Raw genomic sequence first — 26,832 nt, forward strand, 5'->3', positions numbered from 1 at the left:
ATGGATTTGGCACGATGGCACGGCGCAGAATCGCCCTGGAAAATGAATTCCGATTCGTGCGAATATATATTGATTGAAATTTTTATAGATATGCACATTTAAGCAGTGACTTAAAACAACAGCAAATTATTACTTTCTATACTGACAGCTCTGATGACTGTTGGTGTCATTGTTTATTCTCTTTTTTTTGCAGTAAGCAACATATATTTAAACTAAACAAATGCTTAATAGGGAATGTAGGAAAATTGGATGACAAAGAATGAATATACCAAGAGATATAACACCATTTGCAATATTTATTCTTTTTAAGACAAAATTCAACAGGAAATTAGTGAAGAAACATTTACATACAAACAAGCAATTAGATTTCAAAATTTGATTAAGGCAGAGGGGAAAGGTCGACTAATGTTAACATACAATTTTCAATAAGTGGCGTTCGATGAGATATAAAAATGGACGACAAATCCTCATCTGCACAAAATCGTTTCTTTAGTCAACACGCACTTTACCACATATATATTTATATGTATATATAGTTAAGGAAAACTTTAGTAAAAAGAGATTTCACAAATTAATATCGAAAGATTTAAAAACTCGTTGGATAAGTTCTTATATAATCGATTTTATAAAATACACCCAACACCAAAAGTAAATTAATGATTGGTCGACGCAACGTATGTATAATAGAAATTTTTAAATGAAAAAAATCCAAAATATCAAAACAGTTTTGAACAAAAGGATCAATGAATCATATAATAAACAAAGGAAACAAATTGAATAAAAACGAAATACAACTATTCAAAACTTTTATTGGTATGTTTATAAGTGTCACTGATTTTTTTGGTTTTTTTTTTTGTTAATTATTTTGGTTAAATATTGATTTTATGAATTACCGCATGTAAATATGTAATTGTAGCATTGATATATGAGATTCCAAGCAGAATTTCCTTTCAGAAGTATTAACAATCATTTATAACAGCAAGAATATATATTTTTTTTTTTTAAAAAAGAATTGGTTTCTAATTGTTATATATGTACAGTTTATTCGAAATGTATGCGCATGTATCATATTTATATAATCCTCAACTATTGAGTTTATTACCACCTAGCTACCGATTGCCTCAACATGACAATAAATAATATTTAAAAAATAACATTCAAAGATGATTCATAAATAACATCATAAAAAATTAAGCACTGACATGTAAGTTTATATAATAAACAGTACATTAATTAGATGACCGTCATCATTATTTTTACATAATATACAGACATGGCATAAGTATTACAAAACGCTTAACTATGTCTTACAAATCAAGCAATAACTTATGCCTAAATATAATCACATATCAGTTTATATTTCGACATCAAAATTTTATGCATAAATTATCAATTTTTTACATCAATGAATATTTAAAAAAAAAAAAAAAACTAAACATGAAACTAAAAAATTTGATTTTTATGTGCGAATATGCGGTAAATTAATTAGTTTAAAAAATTGATTACTTAAAACTAGTGAAAAAATAAATATTAATGAGATTTTTACTAATTAGTCTAGCTAAAAAAATTATTTAAATAAATTATAATAATAATAATAATAATAAAAAAACAACAAAATTTTATTCAAATCAGTGTTTTACATCATTTTTCAAATTACAATTCAATTCAAGATTAAAAATTTAATTTGTAATGGATTAAAAGATGCAAACAGTACTACGCCCGTTATATCTTTGTTTCATTTAAAGAACAGAGAAAAACGCTGTATGGACTGTTAACGCTATTAATTTCCAAAATAAAAAAGGACTAAAATTAACTTATTCAAAAACACTGATAAATGTCATGAAATAAAATTGTCATAACTATTATTTAAAAATACACTTTTCATTACGAGTAGAAATCAAATTTAAATTTTGATAAATGTCATATGTATATACATATAATATAAGATTATTACCGGAGACAGGACATTCGTATAAGGCAACAGCAGGTGTAACAGTTAGGAAGCTCAACAAATCAATCATACAACAACCAAAAACACAAAGTCACCTTAATAATTATCATGATTGTCAATCTGGCCACTGCAATCGGGCCTGTATAAATGTTTCCATTTAGAATATTGGCAACTGTGTATTGAACGATCCAAAAATCCTGTCCCCGTTGTTAAGAATACACGAAAAATCATACATAAATACAATGTGTATACATGACAAAAACGCTCAACCCATGAAAACCACAAGATAAATATGTAAAATAGTCTAAATTTTATCTTACAAACTACACACGAGCCACAGCTTCGGTTGAGTAATTTTATTAGTACAGAAAGTATTCAGGTCCAAACTCCGTGTGACACAGAGTGCATACAATTTTCCATTACATTATTTATGCATACAATATTGTGTGTAGATGAACGTATGCATGTGTGACGTCATTCTACAAAATCAACTAGTACACGTGTGGTTATGTATGCAACATCTTTAACAACTTAATAACGATCACTATAACGACTCTTTCGTTCCTTAACCGCATGGCAAAATCAAAATTTGCTGAGATTATTGCGTGAACAATAAATAATAATAAAAAAAAAGATGGTTCAAATGTGTATATACATACATATAGTATGACTCGTTCAATTTTCATCAGAAATATACATATAAGAGGCGTTCGCGCTAGCAGTTTTTAATATACATATTTGAACTGCCAACGGAAAATCCACTCATTTACATTCGTTATAAATTAATATAATGTATATCAAATGCTTAAAATTAAACACAGCAGTCTCATTGGAAAGGAAAAAAAATACTTGACTGAATTGAATAACCTCTTGCCAGCTTACATACATATGTGGTACGCGACAGTCTCAATTTGATTATTACGATTTATACTAATTTATGGACTTGGAAGCTCATTGCGAGATCTAGTCTACGTACCATATCCTTAAAATGCAACGGTGATATGTCCACAATTCGGCCATAATGAAATACTAAGGGAACAATTTAAACGTCCATTTTATGAAATAAATGTGCATTTAAAAATTTTGTACATTAAAAAAGTTTCTGTACATTACAAAAAATTTGCGTGCATTTCTAAATTACGGATACAAATTGCACTAGAGAGTTTGCTTTGATCATTGAAAAAAATATTTGCTACTTAAAAAGTGAATGAAATGTGCATTTAAATGACAAGATGAACTGCATCGGCAACGTCAGCGAATACCAAAATACAAACCAACGTTCGTTTAGGTTTTATTTATTTATGGTTTGGTTAGGTTAGCTTAAGTTAGGGTTGGTTTTATTTATTTAAAATTACATGTCACTACAGAGAAACAAAAGTTAACACTTTTGACGGTTGACAGTTGTCAATAGCGGAAGACTGCAACCAGTGCCGGCCTTACACCTGATGGCGCCCTCGGGCAATTTTTTCTAAACACCCCTAGAAAAAAGTTTTGCCTTCGGCGCTCTAATCTAAAATTTTGAATGGCTTTTGGCGCTCTAATTTTAAATTTTAAAGCGCTTTTGGCGCATCGTTCGGCGCCCCTGGGCGCCACCCGACCCAGCCCCCCCCTAAAACCGGCACTGACTGCAACGTTGCCACTTTTTGTATCGAATGATCGTTTCATATTGTGTAATGGTCACTTTATAGCGCCAAGATATTTAATGCACCGAAAATGATGCAAATTTCTAATGCACAAACATTTTTTTTAAGATACAAAGTATTTTTCGAATGATCGTTTCATATTTTGTAATGGTCACTTTATAGCGCCAAAATATTTAATGCACCGAAAATAATGCAAATTTCTAATGCACAAACATTTTTTTTAAGACACAAAGTATTTTTCTCAATGTACAGTTAAATCGTACCCAAATACGAATGCGGTTCGGTTCCAGTTCTAGCAGAGTATTAAAATTAAATATAATAAACAAATACTAGTAAAAAAATAAATGAAAAATTTATATTTTTATATTCAGTCATATTATTATCTTTAAACGCCACTCTAAACAATTGGATTGTGTTAAATTATCACCTTTGCACTTTAAGGACGAAATATATATAAAATATACGTATTCAAAAATTACCTACTATTATTATTGCTTGAATCGTTGTTTGAGTTGAATCTAAAAAGACACAATATGCCGACAAGAGGTTAAATAATTTAATTTCACGTTTAAATTGAAAAAACTTACTTAAATAATATTTTTTATAAAGAAATAATATCGCAACAAGTATTGAATCATCCCGAAAGTTCTCCTCGTTTAACGTGACGATGCACAGAATGTGCGGCCCGACACATATATATATACGAGTCTAAACAGTATCTAAACTCGTATATATATATACGAGTCTAAACAGAACCCCCCTATATACATATGTATGTATGTACATTTGTTTAGAATTGAATTTTCATCTATCGGTAAGTAAAATCGGTCCGTCGGTTCGTTTCTGACGAAACGTCAAAGATCTTTGGGACGACACGGCTACTCGAAAACAAAACGCATTAATCGATATTAAATATAACGTTCAGACTATCAATCCGATTCACAAAATTGAATAGATCACAGTCAGGTCACAACAAAAATCATACCTTTACTTACTTTAACAATATAACTGTTTCCGTATAATCAAACTGCGAACACTAAATATCACAATGAACTCTTACAGAGCCGTTTACAAATCTTCGCCGATTGGAGTCGTCGACTTTGTAACCGTCGATTTGTAAATACACTCGCTCGCGATTTCATTAAGGCGACCCATACAAAGGTCGGCAAACCTTGCAGTCAACATTCCTTTCTTATTATTTGTTTTTTTTTTTTTTGATTATTATTTTCTGATGAAATTTCAATTTATTTAGATAATAAACATTGATATAGTAAAAGCCTATATGAGAAGGAATATAAATACTATAACGAAATTTCCTAGAGAGCCTTGCCATCATGTCATATTGACGCCCAGACTTCTGCTCGCATACTCGTACACGACATAACTGATTGAAACGGCCGGTATCACTTTAATGAAGTTCGGCGTGATGCCTCGGTACAATCCTAAGGCTCCTTCTTTTTTTATTATGTTACGGAATACTCCGCGCATCGTTTGGTCCACACCTCTTGTTGCAGTTTCTGAAACATAAAAGTGGCACAATCAGTGATTTTGTATGAACGTACACTGGAAATATCACCAAATTTACTACAAAGCTGTACTATGAATACCAAACGAAATACTCTTGTGCATTAGCCCCTTCGGCCAAAACTACTTACATACATACATACATATACCAATTGTATAACAACAAATCATGCATATATAGGGGTTCAAAAGCGCGTCATTTTCATTATTTTTTACATATTGACTACTTCAAAATTGGTAATTGGATTATTAGTCACATTGCGATCGCCCAAAAGACAATTTTTTTCAGGAAAATCGAAATCCCAAATGAATACGGAATGTTTGGCACTCGAATTACACGACTCATGTTCAATGCATTTTTTTTTCAATACTACCTGGAAAGGCTTAGCGGGTAGTATTCTTGTTTATTTTTTACATACTCAAAATACAACGGCTATCGACGTATTTAAAGCTCATGGGCTTGTCGGCAAAACGGCGATCGTTATTGAAAGGGTTAATTAATTGAACTATTCATATAGAAGATTATTCATAATAAGCGTTCTTTTCTTTCTCTGTCGACCACCTTCATCCCCAATTACTCCGAATAATCGAGGTTCTACTGTACTTATCAGTGTAAAGCACTCGTTTTCAAATCAGTGGTATATACCAATAACACTGAGCAACAAAAAATCACGCTTTTGAGTTACCAGAGCGGAAACTAATCAATCTGAATTAAGTTTGACCCACTAAATTCGAATATGATAATGAAACGTGTAAGCGGTCAGACTGGTTGCCATCTCGCTTGCACCAACGCCATCTGCGTCAGAAATGTGTACGAACACGGGCACCAACGAAAGCCTTTCTAACGCAATTACCGCTCGAGTATAACATGAGAAAAAAAAATTTGACTTTTAAAATTCGCTAGATAATTAATTATAAGTATTTTAAAGCAATAAAATATCACAATCAATAGGAAAAATATCTCATTTTGAACACAGAAATACTAGATTTTGATTTACCGACCGCAAAAGCTAAAAAAATGGAATTTTTTAAATCGCTTATATCTCATAAACGAGAGCGAACCAACAAAAATCATTATCATATTCGAATTCAGTGGGTCAAAACTTCGTAAAGATTGATCAGCTCTCATCAGGTCTCAGCTCTTGTAATTTTTTTTGTTGCTCGGTGTCATTTGTGATGATTTTTCTAACAGTCCGTAATTGCAAAGTGCATGAAAGTCTCAATTCAAACCTACACACATATATATGAACACTACGATGACCGGAAAAATGCACTCAAGATAGTTGCACTAAGATGTTTTAGGAGAACTAACGCAATAGAATTCCATAAAAAAGCGACAAGGGGTATTTGGATGTTATCCGAGGGTGATAACCTTTTTTTTGTGGAATTCTATTGCGTAAGTTCTTTTTGAGCGCCTTTGAAAATTATGACTTCTCGAAACTGCGCTACTATTCAGTGCAATTTAGTGCATTTTTCCGGGTACCATACACTACACACATGCCATTATGAAACTATCACATGTATCGGAAATATAAACAATTAAGAGTGAAAAAAAATAAACAAAAAAAATAAAATAAAATATTCACCTTGTGCTTGCAACCTAGTTCGAACAAGTGCGAGTGGGTAAGAACAAACTTGACCGAGAGTAGAGGAAGCGCTACCGCAAGCAAGTAGGAGGAATATACCGGGTTGCTCGTTTCCAGGATGATTTTTCAGATATTTCTTCTTCAAGGTTTCATAAACTGCCAAATCAATACCGGCATAAGGAATGATACCTAAAATATTTGGAATGTAGCCTTTGTAAAAGCTCCGCAGCCCCTCTCGCAGGTAGATCTTCTTGGCCGCGTCTCCGATCCCGCTATACTGTCCGGTCTTCCGTAACGCCAGTCGCGTCTTCAACACTTCCAGGGGATAGATCACGGTCTGGCTGATGCCGCCGGCCATCGCGCCGGCCATGAACCGTTCGTAGATCTCCAGCGGGGCACCCTTTCTGTCGCCGAGGATTAGCCGTTTGCACTGTTCGTACGCGGCGAACTTGATCGCCGACTCCGGAGCGATTTTGATCACGTTTATTCCGTTCCCTCTCCACAGGCCCGTCAGACCGCCCTCTTTGAGCATATTGGTAAGGCAGTTTGTCATTTTTTCTCTAGTCGGGTTAACCTATAAAGAGAAAAATCATCGAAAATGTCACACACACGCACACTTTACACGTGTAGATACAAATTTTATATAATATAAGAGGGTAAGACGACGAGTAATCGATTCATGCATGTACGATGTAAATTTTCAAGTGAATAATAAATCACCGTTGAATAATAATACCGTGTGTAATTTACCCTTGTATATTATATATAAATGTTTTTATTGATGCATACTCGATTTTCGAGCGTTGTCGCTTCCCTGTGACAAACAATTTATTATTGCCTGCCAATTGTCTTGGGAAAGACATTGTCCGATAGTATTCCATTGCCTCCTAGAGTGAAGTTTTTTTAACTATCTAAACCAGCGTTTATCAAAAGTGTAGTTTGCCTCTCATTAGTAAATCATGTATTATCTTAGTATTTAAAATTTCAAAATACATATGTGCAATAGAATATATGTATGTAAATACATGGGAAAGTTTTTCGATTAGTTTTAAATGTTCGCTATAGCCGAAAAATCCGCTTAATGAATCTTCGCTAAGTTTTGCATACGTAAACAACAAAAAGTTTTTTTTTTAGATACTAACATTTTATGTATATGGGATAAATGCGAAAATTCAATAAATGCTAAAATGTCATAAGCGGCCAAAGTAAAAAAACCTTTATAATAAATCATCATATTTGAAATTTATTTAAAAGTGAATTTATTAAAAAAAAAAATCGCTAGTTTACAATAATTGAAAAACATCACGAAATAGTAGTCTTAATTTTATTTTGAAAAAAATTTCGCCACCATTATAATATATGTACATATGGATCTAAAAAAAAATACTTACAAACGAGTTTATTTTTAAAAAAAATTTACCATTAATTTTTATGTTAAATAAAAATTATTTATATGTATGTAAATACATCTATCCACTTTTTAATTGTATTTTTTTTACTTTTAGTTTAATTTAAACCTGTTAATTTTTTTTTTGTATTTTAAATATAAATATATAAATATTTGTTAAATTAAATTAAATGAATTTTTACGTTTTATATGCATGCACACATGTATATATAAAATGTGTGTTAATTATGTATTATTTGGCCAAAGTGTCATATTAACCTGTAAAGACACTGTGGTATAAGTATATCGAAAAAAAAAAAAAAATCAAACATTCTCATGAATAATCTATAGATACTTTGTATATAAATAAAGTATTAATAGTAAAAACTTTAAGAAACGCCAGTCCAAATAGCATAATAGGGAAGACGGCTGATTTAGATCGAGACAATAATTCAGAAATATTAAAAAAAAAAAAACTTTTACCTCTTTTCATGGTAAAAACTAAAACAGACCAAGCAATCGCTAAAATGCAACACAATATTCAACCGCAAGTTATTCGCAACAATTAAAATTTTCATATAAACAAAAGCAACCATTTACATATACATACATATACATTCAAGATATAACTAAAAAAAAAACAATGACACAGTACATATGTAATGTGTTACAAAATATAAAATCGCCAGCAATGCAATAAACAATCAACACAAATACAATTTCAATTAATACTTTTGAAATATATTTAAAATATTACCTGCAAAAATACTTTAAGTCTATCTAAGGGTGCTGTGCACGTTCTAGAAACGGCTCCGGCCACACCACCGGCAAGAAGATGTCTCCACCATTTGCCGGTTTGCATTTCACTTTGTGTAAAGTCATCGGGCACGTTCATATCCTCACCGATGTCCAAATACTGAAATCAACACAAAATAATGATTAAATTACAGATCTATTAAAAAAAATAAATATATATATTTTCTGTAATATTACAATACTAATGTATATAGTAAAAGGTAATCGAGAGCAGGGGCGAAAACACACCGAGTGGTACATGGTACATGTTTTTTTAGGTGACACGACAACTCGTTCACAGATTTTCCGTAAACCGAGGATGCGCTCCAGGCATTACGTACACGGCCATCTCTTTCTCACCCCGTCTGTTCACCAAGATCTCGTTTACTATGCCATTACGTATGCAGCCATCTCTTTCACAGACCATCTGTTATCGGTGAACAGACGGTTTGTGAAAGAGATGGCTGCATACGTAATGGCATAGTAAACGAGATCTCGGTGAACAGACGGGGTGACAAAGAGATGGCCGTGTACGTAATGCCTGGAGCGCATCCTCGGTTTACGGAAAATCTGTGAACGAGTTGTCAGGTAACCGTTTTTTTTAAGATACTTTTAACCCTTTGAATGCTGGCCAACGCCGATCGGCTCGAAAAATAAACAAGAATACTACCCGCTAAGCCTTTCCAGGTAGCATTGAAGCTCTGAATTTATAACCATAGCAGAATTTCTCGATGGAAATCCCTAGCTACTGAATATTTTAGATTGTGGCTTGGCATTTAGATTGTGAGCATTACATTTGAACAACAATGAAGAAATGTAGGAGAAGCTTGGATATGGATACGCATACACGTGCAACATCCCAAACATACATATGTAGTCTGCACGTGCAAGTACACCCAAATTCGGTGTGGAGAAAACCCACAAGGACACGTGAAGTCGGATACCACGCAGCGTGTTTCCGCCCTAAATTTATCACATTTCACTTCCTAGTGTACAAAAAGTTACTCGAAATCCATTGTAAAATTCTACTTTCGTAAGTGATTTATGCACCGTGCTAGAAATTGTGGGCAAAAATTCGACAAGGTGAACGGCATTCATACATATAATACTTTTACTCATTCGGGAAATTAATACTCGATTCAACGGCGATATTCAAATTCAATCTAATATTATAAAAAAATGGAAACGTACACCCACCACTATAAGTAGAAAAAACGGTCACAATAGTATATTACATTATGTATGCGATACGAACGTATGTAAATATGATATGAATTGATAAAAAAAAAAAACTTTGTATTAACGATTAGCGCTTTCAAATTGAACCGCGAAAAATTGAAAAAAACATTATTTGAAACATGTGTAATTACGTCACTGCTAGTGTCGTTGATTATAGTGGAAACATGAGACTTACGTAAAATGTACACGCTATCGCATTCACCCACTCGACCAGCGATGGCCAATTACATTTCGTTTCAGTTTCGCGTTGCATTTTGGTAAAAAAATTGTTCGTGCGTATAATTTGGCTTTTGTTTTTTGTTAGTTTTAAATACGTAAATCGTTGATATTATTAATTTATTTGTGGAATACGAATATATTTTATATTAATGGAAATTTATATTTTTAGACGATAAAAGTAATTGTCAACGTCATGTTATGGACAGTAAAACGTACAGTAATATTATTAAAGACCTTGCATTGAATTATATTGTAATAATATGATATAGTTTAATAAGAAATAATTTAAAAAATATAAATCAATTATTTTACGTCCTTAAAATGTTACAACACATCGCTCGATTTACCTATATATTAAATCAAATAAAATATTGTTACGTACGCCGCGGATTAAGCGAATAGAATCCCAGAGACTATGTGACCGTTCAAGGGTTATCTGTTATCGGATTAACTATGTAAGTGCTTGCACTTACTTCCAGGATTATATCTGGACTCTAAGTGCATTTAGGCTAAACATTGGGTACGGGAAGACCCAATGTCGTGGAAATACATATCCGAATACGTGACTATACAACAGGTAAACAGATTAGGCGCCCTGAGAGATCTACCCTTTATAAGGCGGTACGTAGGCGATATCATGTCTTTCTGGACTTAGCAGTGACACTGCGTGTATCTCCTTAATCATCAATAAATGATGTGAAACGACTGTTGGCCTTTTACTTGGATCCTCCACCCACCCCTACGCAACAATATTTAGCCAGCAGCATACATAGCTTGGTAGTTGTGTTAATGCTAAGCACCGATAGGTTGCCGGGTTCGATCCCGTGTATTGAAAAGAATTTATTCCGAGTATGATCCTTAGTGTTTTCCTATCAGAGTTTGCCAATTTATCTGATTTCATTGTTGAAACGGTTCCCCACCAAGTTGGCAAAAGCGATTCTACTCACATTTTGAATATGATTTCAAAATTTATAATCTATGAAATTTATATACAGATAGATATGCTGATATATGAAATTTGGGTCTACCTCACGGGCCCGAATGTGAAACGCCCGAAAACGCAAATATCGGAAGGCAAAGATAGAAAGATCAAAAAAAAGGGTGCATGGTAACCGGTACATACTCACTTAATTTGCGCGAGCGGGATACAACAGGAACAAGAGGAACAGGCTTTTCCTCCCGTATCCCGTATCCTATTACCAGTAAATACCGGTAGTATAAAAAATTTGTAAATTGCAAACCCTAGTCATTATTCACATAAAGATTTATTTTTAATTAGTAAGGATTCAATCTAGGTTAACGTTCATAGAAAAAGTTACCACATACGGTTATCTAATCCATAGAAAAAATGTTTCCCTTACCGGTATACCGGTAGTAAAAATTATCAACAATTGCGATCCCTAAACATTATTCACCTGAGTTTTATTTTTAATTAGTAACGATTCAATATAGGTTAACTTTCATAGAAAATGTGATCACATAATGTTATCTCAACCATAAAAAAGATTTTTCATTTACCGGTAAATTCCGGTAGTATGGAAAATCATCTACCGCTTACCGGTTTATGCAAATTGACTGTAAATTGCAATCCCTAGACACTATTCACCCGAGATTTATTTTTAATTAGTAACGATTCAATCTAGGTTAAGGTTCATAGAAAAAGTGACCACACACTGTTATCCCAACCATAAAAAACTATTTTCCCTTACCGGTAGTACGAAAAATTATCTACAATTGCAATCCCTAGACACGATTCACCTGAGATTTATTTTTAATTAGTAACGATAACGAGTAAAAAACTATTTACTTTACCGGTAAATACCGGTAGAACGAAAAAATCATCTGTCGTTTACCGGTTTATGAAATTTGACGGTAAATTGCAATCCCGAGTCCCGACATACATTGTATAAACCTTTGATAGGAAAACTATACATATGTATATCACTAAGCTATAAAGGAAAAAAAAGTCAGGTCGCAGAGTGCGGAAACGCACCTGGTATCGGTCAAAGTCTACCGACACATTGTAGGTATGCAGTGGGACATTAAAGTGTTAACACGTGTCTGAGATGGTGTTGGTAAGTGGGTGTGTGAGCCGACCGGCTGCTGCCATTCGCCGTGACGTCACACGTGGATTGGCATACACACTGACACCTCTCGCTGTTGCCATGCAAGCGATAGCTGTCATTATCTCGTTCCGCGAAAAACGGTCAGTGGTCCCCAACCGACGGTCGCGTAATCCTTATCACTCGCTTATCACATCAAACCGTGCCAAGCCAGTCGTTCGGCGAGTCGAAAGCATCAAATATATCCATATATGTATATATATATATATATATATATATATGAATGTTCACATTTCTGTGGCGAAAGTGCATTCTTATATTGTGGACGTGTCTGAAGAAAATACGTGGTCTATCGCAATTTTCCTTGGTTCCATATGTAGGCCGTTGTGATATGTGCGGTCGAAGGTCTCCGTTCAAAGCCGTAAAAATTTACAGTTATATCGTACGAGTCCAGACTATTCTAGATTCTGGGAATAATTGATGTATACACAACTGGACAGGGAAAGTAGAAAAGTAGGATTAAAAATTAACGTAGATAAGACTAAACTAATGTTCAATAGTTATTGCATGCCTGATAGCATCCCCTTAGATGATAAACCAGTAGAAGTAGTAAATAATTATTTATATTTAGGTCAAATAATTGACATGTCTGGTAGTAAAAATGAAGAGATAAAGAGACGTGTGAAATTAGGGTGGAGTGCATTTGGACGGATGAATGCTGTTTTTAAATCAAAAATGCCACTCTGCCTGAAGAAAAGGATCTTTGATCAATGCGTTTTGCCAGTGATGACGTATGGATGTGAAACTTGGACACTGAACGCCAAGATGCAAAATAAAATCCAATGCACTCAAAGAAGTATGGAACGCTGTATGCTTGGCATAACGAGGAAAGACAGGAAGCGGAACACGTGGGTGAGAAATATGACAAGGGTAGTGGACATAGTGGATAGAGTGAAGAGATTGAAATGGCAATGGGCGGGTCACGTAGCTAGGAGGATGGACGAAAGGTGGACAAAAGAAGTGCTTGAATGGTACCCGAGAGAAGGCAAAAGAGTAAAAGGAAGACCACAAGGAAGATGGGTGAACGAAATTAGGAAAATGTGCGGAATGAGATGGATGAGTGTTGCGCAAAACAGAGACGAGTGGAAGCGTGTTGGAGAGGCCTTCATCCAGCAGTGGATGGCGAATGGCTGTAAATGATGATGATGATGATGATGCATTTCAAGGCTTTTCGTTTTTACTACGAAAAATACTATTGTCACTAGAATTCCTGCAAAGTCTCGACACACCACGACTCGACGAAAAAAAAACACGACTCAATGCGTCTATGATTAAAACAAAATTTCCTTTGGTTTGATTTTTGAAAATCTCTTTAGTGCCAATTACATTTCGTTTCAGTTTCGCATTGCATTTTGGTCAAGAAATAGAACATTGTTCGTGCGTATAATAGGACTTTTATCTTTTCAGTTCGTGTTTCGTATTTTGAAATATTTACATTAATAAAATTTTAATATATTATATATACGTAAGTTGTTGATATTATTAATTTATTTACGGAATACGTATATATTTAATATTAATGGAAATTTATATTTTTTAGATGGTAAAAGTAATTTTCAACGTCATGTTATGGACAGCAAAACTAACAGTAATATTATTAAAGACCTTGCATTCAATTATATTGTAATAACATTATATAGTTAAATAAAAAAAAATAAAGACTATAATAAACATTTACCTATATATAAAATCAAATAAAATATTTAGCCAGCAGCAAAGCTTGGTTGTTGTGTTAATGCTAGGCGCCGAGAGGTTGCCGGGTTCGATCATGTGTATTGAAAAGAATTTATTCCGAGTATGGTCCGTAGTGCTTTCCTATCAGAGTTTGCCAATTTATCTGATTTCATTGTTGAAACGGTTCCTCATCAAGTTGACAAAAACGATACTACTCACATTTTGAATATGATTGCAAAATTTATAATCTATGAAATATATATACATACAGATAGATATGCTGATATATGAATTTTATATACAGCTGCTAATATGATATTTCTCGGAAATGCGTTCGATGTATTGTTCATAATTAAAGCTACAAACGGCTCATATTATATTTCGTCCGCGAGTCAAGTACAAATTAAACGGTGAATGGAATATGCATAGCTTGCATTAATTCGGTATATACTCGACGATTTTTATTCGTTTATTACTTCAGAAATTTTCGATCTTTTTTAAAAATACAATATATTGTATTTTTTTATATTATTTATAAATACAAAATAATCGGAAAATCGGATTTTCCAAACATTGGGCCCCTACTCAATCTGACCTAACAATGGACACGCTGAAGTTCTCACACACCTGGGCTAGGTCGTGCGTGAACAATAGATACTCGACAATAGAGTAGACCGACCAGGCCCTTAAGTACCTAGACACGAGCATACAATGGACACGTTAACGGATCTGAGAGGCTGTGCTGTGCAACTAGTCATTTCAAAGGAAGTACAGACGGTAGATAAGATATTATGGATATCTTATCTACCGAGTGGACCTTCTGAATCGTTGGTTATATGCTATGAAGCTACTTTGGCCTTTCTTTTCGATCCTGGACCCACCCATACGCAACAATACACAAAATCTCGATTTCTATATACTATAGGTAAAAAAGCTCGTTTATTTACCTATAGTATATGGGAATCCAATAGAAAGTAATCCAATTTAGTTTAGTAATCCAATAGAATAGTAATCCAATAGAAAGCCGAATGTAGCTAAACCAAACAAACCCTAGATAACTACCGCCGAAGATTACGAGTTTTGTAAAGGTGTGTTTAGACTCTCTAATATATCTTGCGACAATATAAAATAAACAAAAGATGTCTATTAATGAATGGCTTTTTCCAAAAATAGTTCCATCTTCTGCATTGTTGTTAAATTGTAATGCTCGCAATCTAAAATACTCAGCAGTTAAGGATTTCCATTAAGAAATTCTGCTATGGTTATAAATTCAGAAATTTCGGTGAAAACCAGTCTTTATAAACACTGATTACACGACCCATGTTCAAATCATTTTTTTCAATGCTACCTTTAAAGGCTTAGCAGGTAGTTTACTTTGTACATGCAAAATTTACAACGCCTATCGGCGTTTTGCAGGCTCATGGGCTTGTCAGCAAAACGCCGATCGGCATTGGACAGCATTCAAAGGGTTAACATCTAAAACGAAAAATATGAATCACGTATTTTTCTCCCCACTACCAACACCGGTGAAGTTAAATAAACAAAATCATAAAAATCCTAGCTAGTCATAAACATAATTATATTTGCACTAATGCAGTAGATTAACAAATTAACATAAAGCAAGAAAATTTCGTGGAAAACTCTTACGAAACCACTCGCTATTACTTCATTGCGGTTTATACAAGAATATTAACATTCTCAGAGACGACACTCACTGTTTAACATGACTAACATAAAAAATGGACCAATTATTTCGCGAAAGAATTATCACACAAAGACGTTCTAAATATTCACCGAAAGCAGTAATGTCAGAATGATTACGTCCATTTATCAGTAAATCAAGGTCGTTCATCTGATATATATGCCAATTAATCTAATATGCAAAGCATTGGATCGGTCCAGAGCCCCAACATCCCGGGATCGAAAACTCCAGGGTGCAACGTTAATTGCCAATTTACGTATAATTAAACCCGCAACTGCAACGTTCGACACAACCCTAATTGCTTACTCTAGAAAGGCCCATTATGCGAACTCCTCATATATGACCCAGTTTAAGATTGTAAATAGGTTTTTGACCTCTTTTTCCTATTATGCTGTAGATTTACATTAGAATATTATAATACTATGATTACTAACCAAATTAAATTAAATTGTAAAATAGAAAATGATCAGTAGATCAGTAGCTATTATAAAATAGATATAAGATGTATTGTGAACATAATTTCGTAATAATAAAAAGCATTTAAAAATCAAAAAATATTTTCCGAATACAAAAAAAAAATTAAAGACGAAAGACCAGATAAAATTGAATTTTCCACGGCACTTCAATCGATAAAGTAAAAATTTTCTCCATGATTCGAATAATTCAGAATATTTGAAGAAACGTCAAAATTTCTTTTGTATCTAAACGTTGTCTCGTTTGATACTCTCAACCTGGAGATTTTGAGCGGTTTAGAAATTCAATTGATTGATTTCCAACCCAGTTTTGTTTGGAAAAAAAAGTTTGCAGAACTAAGAAATAACATAATGAAAAAAAAATGTGCACACAATTTAAAAATATCATCATTGTTGTGTGCGCATTCTTCCATGTGCAAGTATTTGTTGGCTCTCTTTCGTGGTTGTAAATGCAAGCGTGCGAATAAGATGCACTAGTTAATGATCTTGGTATCGTTAACGTATAATGTGAATTTTTAGCTGCATTTAATTGTACGACGGCTCGTGACCTCTATAACAGAAACCAATTTTCAATTGTTTTTAGTTATTATTCTATATTATTATATATACAAAATAATGGAATGCAAGTAAGAAGTATACGTATATATAAAATGTTTCATACCAACGATGCACTGGCTCTGGCGTGCACCGTTGCACTGGCGATGTAAGTACGTATTCAAATACGACCATTACGTTGTCATAAACAACGATATATCATTGTTGCATGCATTCAAAGGGTTAAGTATCACATCAAATATAGCAAGTATTGTAGGTGATGTACCGAACTGGGCAAGTTTAAAATAAATTATCGACCTGCTCTAAAATATTCAAATTCTAATTAAAAATGTATGTTAGCCTGAAGTTGTGCCTTTAATGGTATTAACTTATATCATACTAGTGGTTTTACCCGGCTTCGCTCGGTGTTTGCAATATGAATAAACCGCTTAAACATGACTAATCTAATAGTAAACATTAATTTGTTTTTTTATTAAATTTATTTGAATCTGGAATCCGGATCTGGAATTGAAGCAGTGATACGGATCCGGAACGGAAAAAGGAATCGGGATCGAAATTGAAAACGAAATCATATATCGATATCGTCATCATAGAATATCGTTGCACTCTTTTCACTTAAACCTTTCAAAACCAATTCCCTAAAATATTCCTATCTACAGCGTGTTTATCGTATGCGTAACGGGGAGCTAAATGAGGTTGATCTATTCGGTATTTTCTTACATCAATTCAGGACTGCCATCAGGAGAGTCTTGACTGATTGATCCATTTCTATATCTATTATATATTCTTTATGTTTAATTATGCATTTTCCTATTTTAATTTTAGTTTTTCATTTGCTTGTCTATATGTACTAGATATATTACGTATTTTGTAAAAATCTATAATTGGGCCCAGATGTTATTTTGTTATATTTATTCTTTATTTTTATGAATTTCTACATCTTCAATAAATAAATAAAATATTAAACTTTTTCGGTAACGTCACGGATTCTACTTACAAGTCTCTTTCGAAATTATATATTAGATGTAGGAATCTTTTTGAAATAATTTACAATCTATAGTAGTATTTGATATATTTCGAAACGTACCCCGAACCATTAAAAGTGTACCCGTATTTAATACAAAAGAAAACCAGATGAGAAATTTCCAATCAGGAGAATGAATGGAAAAGTCAAGGTAGTAGGTACTGTATATGTAGATAAATGCATTCACAAACAGAACCTACTAAGGATAAGTAATCGACATTCGTTCAAAAACACAATTAATGATGTCTAAAAAAAAAAATACCGTAGATCAGTATCTATACCTCACTATTGGGTACATCTCCGTGAATGTCGAGAAAGATCGCCATGATTGATTCGCCGGAAAATCCCAAAGTCCCGATCCGTCCCTGCGATTTCCACACTATCACATGCTCAATTGCAAATAATGTATGTAGTTAAGAGAACTTAAACTTTTATATAACACGAATATAATCAATACGAAGCCACGACAGTTACAGAGCCGACGTTGCGTCCGACTGACCCTTAGCCGTGTGCATACTGGCGAGACGCGACGCGACACAACCGATCGAGCAAAGCCACATTTAGACGCGACAGGACGCGAAAAACTGGCATATATCGAGCTGGAAGGTTGACTGAACTGGCTTTTGCTATTTTTATATTTTTCAACACGTCTTATCTCGTAATTAGACAATGTATGACAATGCGTGTATTAGTCATAAATCATAGAAGAGGGCTTTTTCCACGGTAATAATAGCGTACGAGTTAAATTATAAAAAATAGACAGAATTGTAAATAGGTTTTTGAGCTCTTTTTTTTTTCTATTACGCTGTACATATTAATAATAATATAATACTATGATTACTAACAAAATTTATTTAAAATTGTAAAATAGAAAATGATCAGCAGATCAGTAGCTATTAAAATAGATATAAGATGTATTGTGAACATAATTTATTAATAATAAAAAAAAGCAATTAAAAATTGCATTGGCGATATCTGCAATGGCGTCCGTTTGTAGTAATTTGTTTGTCGTAGCATTTTTTTTTTATTGTGTCAATATAGTATATCCTTTTAGGTGTATTTTTTTTTTTATATAAAAAATTGATTTGTCGACATGATTCAATTTTTTTTTTGCAACTTTCGAGACAAGTTCGTCTCCAATGACAACAGCTGCGGCCTTCGGACCCACGTGGCGCAGGACCACGTGTCGCCAGTGTAAACAGACCTTAACCGAAGTGTTGACTCACACCGGCCGGGATTTCCCGCCAACGACTAGTTCTTCAATGAAATTAAATCACACAAAAACATGTTTTGACACACATATGTATTTAAAAACGGCTGGTTTTATACCCCAACATGCATCGAATAGTGTGTGTCATAATATCATTCGTCATCGCTCACGTACATCCCGTTCACCATTCACTAATGAATGAAGGCCTCTCTCTTTCATTTCCCATATTTTGAACTCGTATAGTCCATCTTTCCCCCGACCTATCCAATCTCAACTACCCTATTTTTACCCCCGAACCACATTTGACTACACGGAGCCTATAAAATTGAACTTAACATACGCCATATACGTGACGAGACAGAATGTTAAACGACAGAAAACGCAAATATCGGAAGGCAAAGATTGAAAATCGAAAGATCTTAAGTCGAAAGATAAAAAAAAAATGGTGCATGGTAAACGGTACATAACTCACGTAATTTGCAGCAGGAATTACACGTAATTGCACGTAATTTGAGCAGGATACAGGAACAAGAGGAACATGCTTTTCCTCCCGTATTCTGCGCGCGCACATTAATACGGGAGGAAAAGCATGTTACTGTTGTATCCTGCTCGCGCAAATTAAGTGACCCTAAAAATAATTTATAATACACCCATACCTGAAAAAACTGCATGCCATATATAAAATTCCGTTTGTTACAGACATTACTAACAAACTAACCAGTAGATTCTATGACAGAATCACTAATAACCATACTAACACACTTGTGAAGAGTCTCAGTGATTACAACAAAATGTCTATACCCTTCAGGTATAACACACAGATTACCTAAACACAATCTGCTTTAGATCATCGACTTAAGAGAGTCTTTAATTAATATTATGTATTAGATGTATTATGATGTATTATTTATAAGGATTGTAAATAGGTTTTTGAGCTCTTTTTCCTATTATGCTTTAGATAATACTGTGATTACTAACCAAATTAAATTAAATTGTAAAATAGAAAAGGATCAGTAGATCAGTAGCTATTAAAATAGATATAAGATGTATTGTGAACATAATTTCGTAATAATAAAAAGCATTTAAAAATCAAAAATCAAAATCAAATTAAGTGAGTATGTACCGTTTACCATGCACCATTTTTTTTTTGATCTTTCGACTTAAGATCTTTCGATTTTCGATCTTTGCCTTCCGATATTTGCGTTTTCTGTCGTTTAACATTCTGTCTCGTCACGGAGACCGCTAGAGGTAGGACTGGAAGCGTGCTTTTTCCAGGAAACAGGGCGTTTTTGGTATATTTTCCAGGAAGTAGATCAAACTACAAAACTAAAGAGTATTAAAAAAGGTTCATAATAAAAATGAACAAAGCACGACGCAAAGTTGTTCCGCTCTTTAGCCATTACTAACGAAAACTTTTTTATTCCTAAGGTCCATCCATAAATGACAATTTTTACATCCGTCTAAATTATAACTAGAGGTAGGATAGTCACAGTGCTATCCATTGTTCGGCAAACCTTTAACAATGCATTTACAACCTTTGAACAATACACGGCCCCCTCAGGCTCCAGTGACTAATTATAGCACATTTTAACCCCTTGCATGCTAAATAACGATATATGCTTGTTTATGAAAACATAGAGAATTGCTGAGAACGACTGTTGTTGACGCCACAATGGCCGTATTCGAATAGTGCATTGTAGGTATGAAACATTTTATATTCATATAAATATATATTTATAACAACTCTTCAACGTTTTCTTTGCGCTCGGGTAGTTTCTAATTCCACTGTTTTGTATCTATAAAAATATAGAATACCGAATAATAACAAAAAAACAACAGAAATTCGTTTTCTATTATATAGAGGTCACGAGCCGTCGTGATATTAAATGCAACTGAAATGCACACCAAATGTTTACGACACCAAAATCATCAACTGTCATCCCCTAGTGCATTTACGAGGTTGAAAGTATATAGTACGAGGGAGAAAGAGAGAACCATCAATCATCCGCTTTAAATTATTGTTTCAAATACAATGTAGTATATTAATAAATAATAAATTTTTATTTCTTCAAAAAAAATATACATAAAAATGTAAGCATTTCTCGCTAAGTTTTTGAAAAATATCATCGCAGCCAACCGTTTAAACACCTATCCCAATCCATATACATATCCATTTAATTGTTTACGATTTGTATTTTTTTTTTTTTTATAAATAACCCTCCTCTACCTTATTCGATACAAATGAAATTAGATCAGATCCCTCCATACAAAGAGACATTAATTTGAAACAAAACATCAATTATTATAATAAGTGAACAAGATCACCATTCAGATATTCATGTTGGGGGGGGGGTTCCATTTTATATGAAGTTTTTCCCTTTTATTTTTTTTTTATTTGCGAACGCATCACAGATCAGCAGCTGCATAAACACACACACACACACACACACACAAACACGCAATGACTAATAATAGTACTAAGCACCCGGAAAAATCAGAAAAAATTCCAAAATGGTAAATACGTATACGGTATACGATATACGATATAGAGTTGGCAGCAATGAAATAAGGGTGTGTCGGGTCGCGGGATTTCCGAACGCACCAGAAAAATTTCACCGGTCTATCAGTTCACACATATATTATATATATATATATATACACGTTCGAACCTGATGCAACTGCTTGAACATGTGCAAAAAGTCCTCGAAGAATTCGCCCTTCAGGGCGCCGAGGGCGTCCTCCAGCTCGAACGACATGTTGGCGGTACGCCTGGCGATATCCACTTTGCAAGGAATGTTCTGGAGCGATCGTGGTTTCGAAACCGGCATCAATCAGCTGATCGGTACGGACCGCAAATCTACGCACGTCCTGCCAAAACGGCGGCAAGAGTCAGACTGAAATATGAGTCCGGAGCGCGTGCTAAAGCCGGTGGAGGGGGAAGTTGTGTGTGACGTAGCCAGAGGTAGAGAACCTATGGCACGTATAACAACTCAAATAGCACGCGAATGATTCACCAAGATTTCAGCTCATTTGGCTAATTTCGTTAGGGTCACATTGTAATAAGATTAATATCGAGAAGAATTGCAATACAATTGTAAATGCTGAGAATAAACGGGGAAATGATCTTCCCAGAATCGTGTCAGTAACTATGAGGACTTTCTTTGCTTTCACTGCATTCTTTTATTTTTATTCAATCAATCAATGTGCACTCGTCATTACAGATCGCTCCAATGCGACGAGTGTACTATATAAACATCTAGAAATTATATAATTGGATTATTAGTCAAATTGCGATCGCCCAAAAGACAATTTTCGGCATGAAAATCGCGAATACGGAATATTTGGCAGTCGAGTTCTCGTTAGTATTGGAGTCGCCGTCATAATTGGTTTTGAGGATTATTTCAGGCTTAAGTGCAATTCGGCTAACAATGAGAGACCCCCGAATGCACTCGGTCGCATTCCCGTGGAGTTCTTAGAACTGACAACGCCAAAGCATGGGACTGCATATCCGAGTACGTGACTAAACAATGGGGAAGTAACCGGACGTCAAGACATGTGACAAAAATTATGAAGTCAAGAAAAATTTTATTTTTTTTAAAGTCGATTTTATCGTTTAATATCGGTTATATTGTGATATGTAATTGATAAGAAAATTTTTTTTTTCTTATAATTATGGGTACACATTCTGGACGGAGCACTGCCAGTGTGTGTATCTCCGTAATCACCAATGAATGCTGTGAAACGACTTTGGCCTTTTACTTGGATCCTCCACCCACCTCTACGCAACAGTATGATGGGACTTTTCGGCTGCCAGATGTTTTGTTATAGATATTTTGGTGACTTTTGGGTGAGCGCTTTGTGACCAATAATCGTCGAACCATTTTTTAATACATAATTCGAAACCATACATAGCATATATGGTCAGACATTGCAAACATCGTATACAATACGATCAATTATCAGTATTGGGAACATAATTTAGTAATAATAAAAAGCATTTAAAAACAAAAAATATTTTCCGAATACAAAAAGAAAATTAAAGACGAAAGACCAGATGAAATTGAATTTTCCACGGCACTTCAATCAATAAAGTAACAATTTTCTCCAAGATTCGAATAATTCAGAATATTTGAAGAAACGTCAAAATTTCTTTTGTATCCAGACGTTGTCTCGTTTGATACTCTCAACCTGGAGATTTTTGAGCAGTTTAGAAATTCAATTGATTGATTTCCAACCCAGTTTTGTTTGGAAAAGAAAGTTTGCAGAACTAAGAAATAACTTAGAAAATGATCGAACCTTGAACATAATTTAAAAAAATAAAAATACAGACGAAAAAACAGTATGAACTTCGAATACCATTCCAGAAACCTTCAAAGACATACATTTATTGTTTTTTGTAAATATTAGCACGCGAACGTAAAAAGGTTTGCGACGCAGGTGTTCGTATGCGAAAGCGAGCGCGGGGATTCAAACACTTGATAAAGTATCGTTACGTTGATGTCTGAATTGATAGATGACAAAATAAATACATATGCACATACTTCTTTTGTTTTCGTTTGAATTTAAACATTGCACCGGTTCTATTTTATCAAAACTTTCAACAATCGACGTCATATCTGGACGAGCCCCGCGATTACGTATTCCGGTCATTTCACAACTTTTGTCGATCGATGAAACACATAGTTTTAAAGATAACAGAAATCAGAGGGACTGATTATAATAATGATAATTTTTCATATTCAAATCCAATAAACTATCTTTTATTTTCCAATTTTGGAAGTTTTTTGGAGTCGAAGTGGTTAAAAATTCAAGCAAATCCAATTCCGATTTTACGTGTCCCGAACCGGGGTCGAGTTTTACAACTTTTCTCAATACAAATGGGTTCAATATATATCTTATTAATCATTTTATACATCAATATAATTTTTTTAGTCCTATATAGCGTGTTTTTTGACTATTTTTGTATTAAAAAATAACGACAAACATCGACATGCAAACGCACATAGGTAAGGCCAACAGGCGACTGCATGACTCAATAGCCACGAGCCAAAAGCGACGAAAACAATAGCTGTCTCTTTCTCTCGCATTGATTCATCGATCAACAAGAATATGCAAGCGAACAGTCAAAAATGTGACTTATCGCTACCGCCTTTAAATCATACTTAGGAACTTACAATCTATTAAAACCATTGATGTATAATACACTAGATCCGCCCTCACCTCTTATACTGGTCTCCCTTTTGGCGCATGCACAGTTTCTCTTAGTAGGTAGGTAGGTACCGCTGCATCGTAGGGAAAAAAATTTTTCAATTTTTTTCCCAACTTCCCCGCTAGTTATCGAATTACTAACTAAGAGCGACTCGAATATACCCGATGTATGCAGATCTGTCTTTTTCTCATTTGAGAAGAAGCCTGATATATGTAATTAGATTAATGTATAAATAAACGAGCGAAGCTAATAAAATGCTTGTAATAAACGTGTATGTAACGATTATTTTTCACCATCGAACTATCGGATGAGATTTAAATTTATATCGTTGACGTTCTAAGTTTTAAACGAGGGATTTCAGCTGGATCGTTTTCGAAGTGAAATATAAAAGAGCCTTGTAAAAATATAAAATATTGAAAAAAATATATCAAAATGTAATGATTTACACTCCAGATATATTTCAAAATGAACCCAATGCTAAAAAAATGTACATATTTATGGTCGAAATCGTATTCTTTTTGACGAACTTAAACTCTGCATTTTATAAAATAACGCCATTTAAAATTTGTTTTAATACTTTGGTGTATATTGTTATGTCAAAGGTTAATTAGGCTTAATTTAAAAAATTGATCAAAATGCTGCAATAGGGTAAATTAATTATTCAGCATTGGAGAAAAGCGGTCAGAAAAAATATGCATACGGAAAAAAGCGAACATGCGCAAAATTTCTAAAAACTTTTTATAACCGAAGTGAAGTTGAAGTTGAATAGCGTTAATTAATTGTTTACAATTATTATGAATCAAACAAAATTATAATTTTTCGGAATACATGAAACTTTAAAGTTCTTTAAAAAAAAAATTCACCTTTTTAAGTTGTGATATATTGAAGTGATTCGAACGGCTTCCAGATTATAAATGTCTAAAATATGCCCGAGCCTACCCTAAAGTATATTATTTTCCATAATTTGCAAAAACTGGTTTATTTTCTAATGCCGTATCAGGTAAACAATAAACTACCGTGCTATCTACATATGTCATTTTGAAATCGTAAATCCCAAGGGGTTATCGGACGAGCCGAATGTAGTGGCACTGGGTTATACCTAAATTTGAAAAAAAACCTTTACATATGAATGGGATTTAAAATCAAAATAAGAATTACACACTATTCAATTTAGCGAATTTACTGGTTTAATTATTAATACGGTGACGAAATCTAATTAATCAAATATTAATAAAGTGAAACATAAAGGAGGTTTGTAAAAATCAATGATGTTGATGAAACAAATTTGTTTACAACTAAAAAGCAGTTATTTGTAGAAATTGAAAATGTATACAAAATTGGTATACAAAAATTCTCATTATGAAAGATTGCTTTCCATCATATTTAGCGACTTTGATAAAATTCTACGAAAGACACCAATTTACATCTGTAAATTGGTTTATTACATTACATCTGATAATTGTTATCCGAAAATTCTAGGCATTCTGATAATTCTTGACTGGCACTGGTGGAGCAGAAACCATTACAATTTATCATTCATTTATTACATCCAAGAACTTAATCTTTAACGCAAAAAGTTGGAGCTTTAGTAAGCGATGAGCAGGTAAAAAATCGTCGCCAATGGGCAGGTAAAGATCCCAGAACCTCACCGTTAAAATTTTCCAAAACTAGTAAAAAATATATCATAAGCGGTGCATTTCTCAAATTCAGAAGTTTTTATATACATACATACGATGCAGAACCATTTCATGCATATAATATTTCGTTGAATAGATAACGACCGAATGTAATCAAGAAACGACTATTTATTTGAAATTTTGAAATACTAGTCGTTATATACGTCATCCGAATCCGTCTCGACCATATGATGAATCATCAGTCCAAATTTCAAATACACAATACTATTAAGAAGTGTGAGATCTTCGCCTACTACAGATCTGAAGGTTACATATTGTACGTGTTTTGTTAGGAAGTCGTGGCTCTTGGCAATTGTCAACGCCCGGAAATTGGTCAACGACCTTACTTGTTTATTAATTACGCTCTTTCATCGCAGAAATGGTATGAACTGTGTTCCTGGATTCTCGAAAATCAGAGCAATCCAAAGAATAAAATCAGCAAGTTCAAATAAACGTAACTCCAAATAGCCAAAGACAAAAACGTAACTAATGCGAGCAGTTACATTAAGTTGGAAAAAAATATAATATTATTATTAATATATACCCATCTTGATGAATAGATCAATTTAATGAGCTCCGAGAAAACGTCAAGTATAACGATCCCCCCAATGGAGCCCGTCAATTTCAATTTCTAAAGAAAATATCCATGCTGTGTAGCTCATTACCATTAGTTACACGATTGTTTACCAGCACAGAGGTCTTGGGTCAAATGCCGTCTGGAATCGAAAAAAATATTAAATTTCAAGTACGTCCATCGCTGCTAGTCAATTTGTACAATTTGTCGATTGTTTCGTTAGCACTACGACGAAATCACACAGGGAAGAACAACACGTTGAGTGCAT

The 26,832-nt window shown here is 33.8% G+C and overlaps 1 protein-coding gene across 1 annotated transcript in view; it reads right to left on the reverse strand.

Moving 5' to 3' along the window:
• Nucleotides 1-4,809: 4,809 nt before the first annotated feature.
• Nucleotides 4,810-26,832, reverse strand: part of SCaMC (Short Calcium-binding Mitochondrial Carrier) — a 58,559-nt gene continuing 36,536 nt past the window's right edge. Inside the window, exons 5-7 of the mRNA XM_077444768.1 lie at nucleotides 8,849-9,007; nucleotides 6,705-7,278; nucleotides 4,810-5,111 (exon numbers count right to left, since the gene is read on the reverse strand). Of these exons, the coding sequence (XP_077300894.1) occupies nucleotides 4,927-5,111; nucleotides 6,705-7,278; nucleotides 8,849-9,007 (918 nt within the window). The 3' untranslated portion in view covers nucleotides 4,810-4,926. The remainder of the gene's footprint in view (nucleotides 5,112-6,704; nucleotides 7,279-8,848; nucleotides 9,008-26,832) is intronic.

The sequence above is a fragment of the Arctopsyche grandis genome, chromosome 2 (assembly GCF_051622035.1).
Source record: "Arctopsyche grandis isolate Sample6627 chromosome 2, ASM5162203v2, whole genome shotgun sequence".
Lineage (NCBI taxonomy): Eukaryota > Metazoa > Arthropoda > Insecta > Trichoptera > Hydropsychidae > Arctopsyche > Arctopsyche grandis.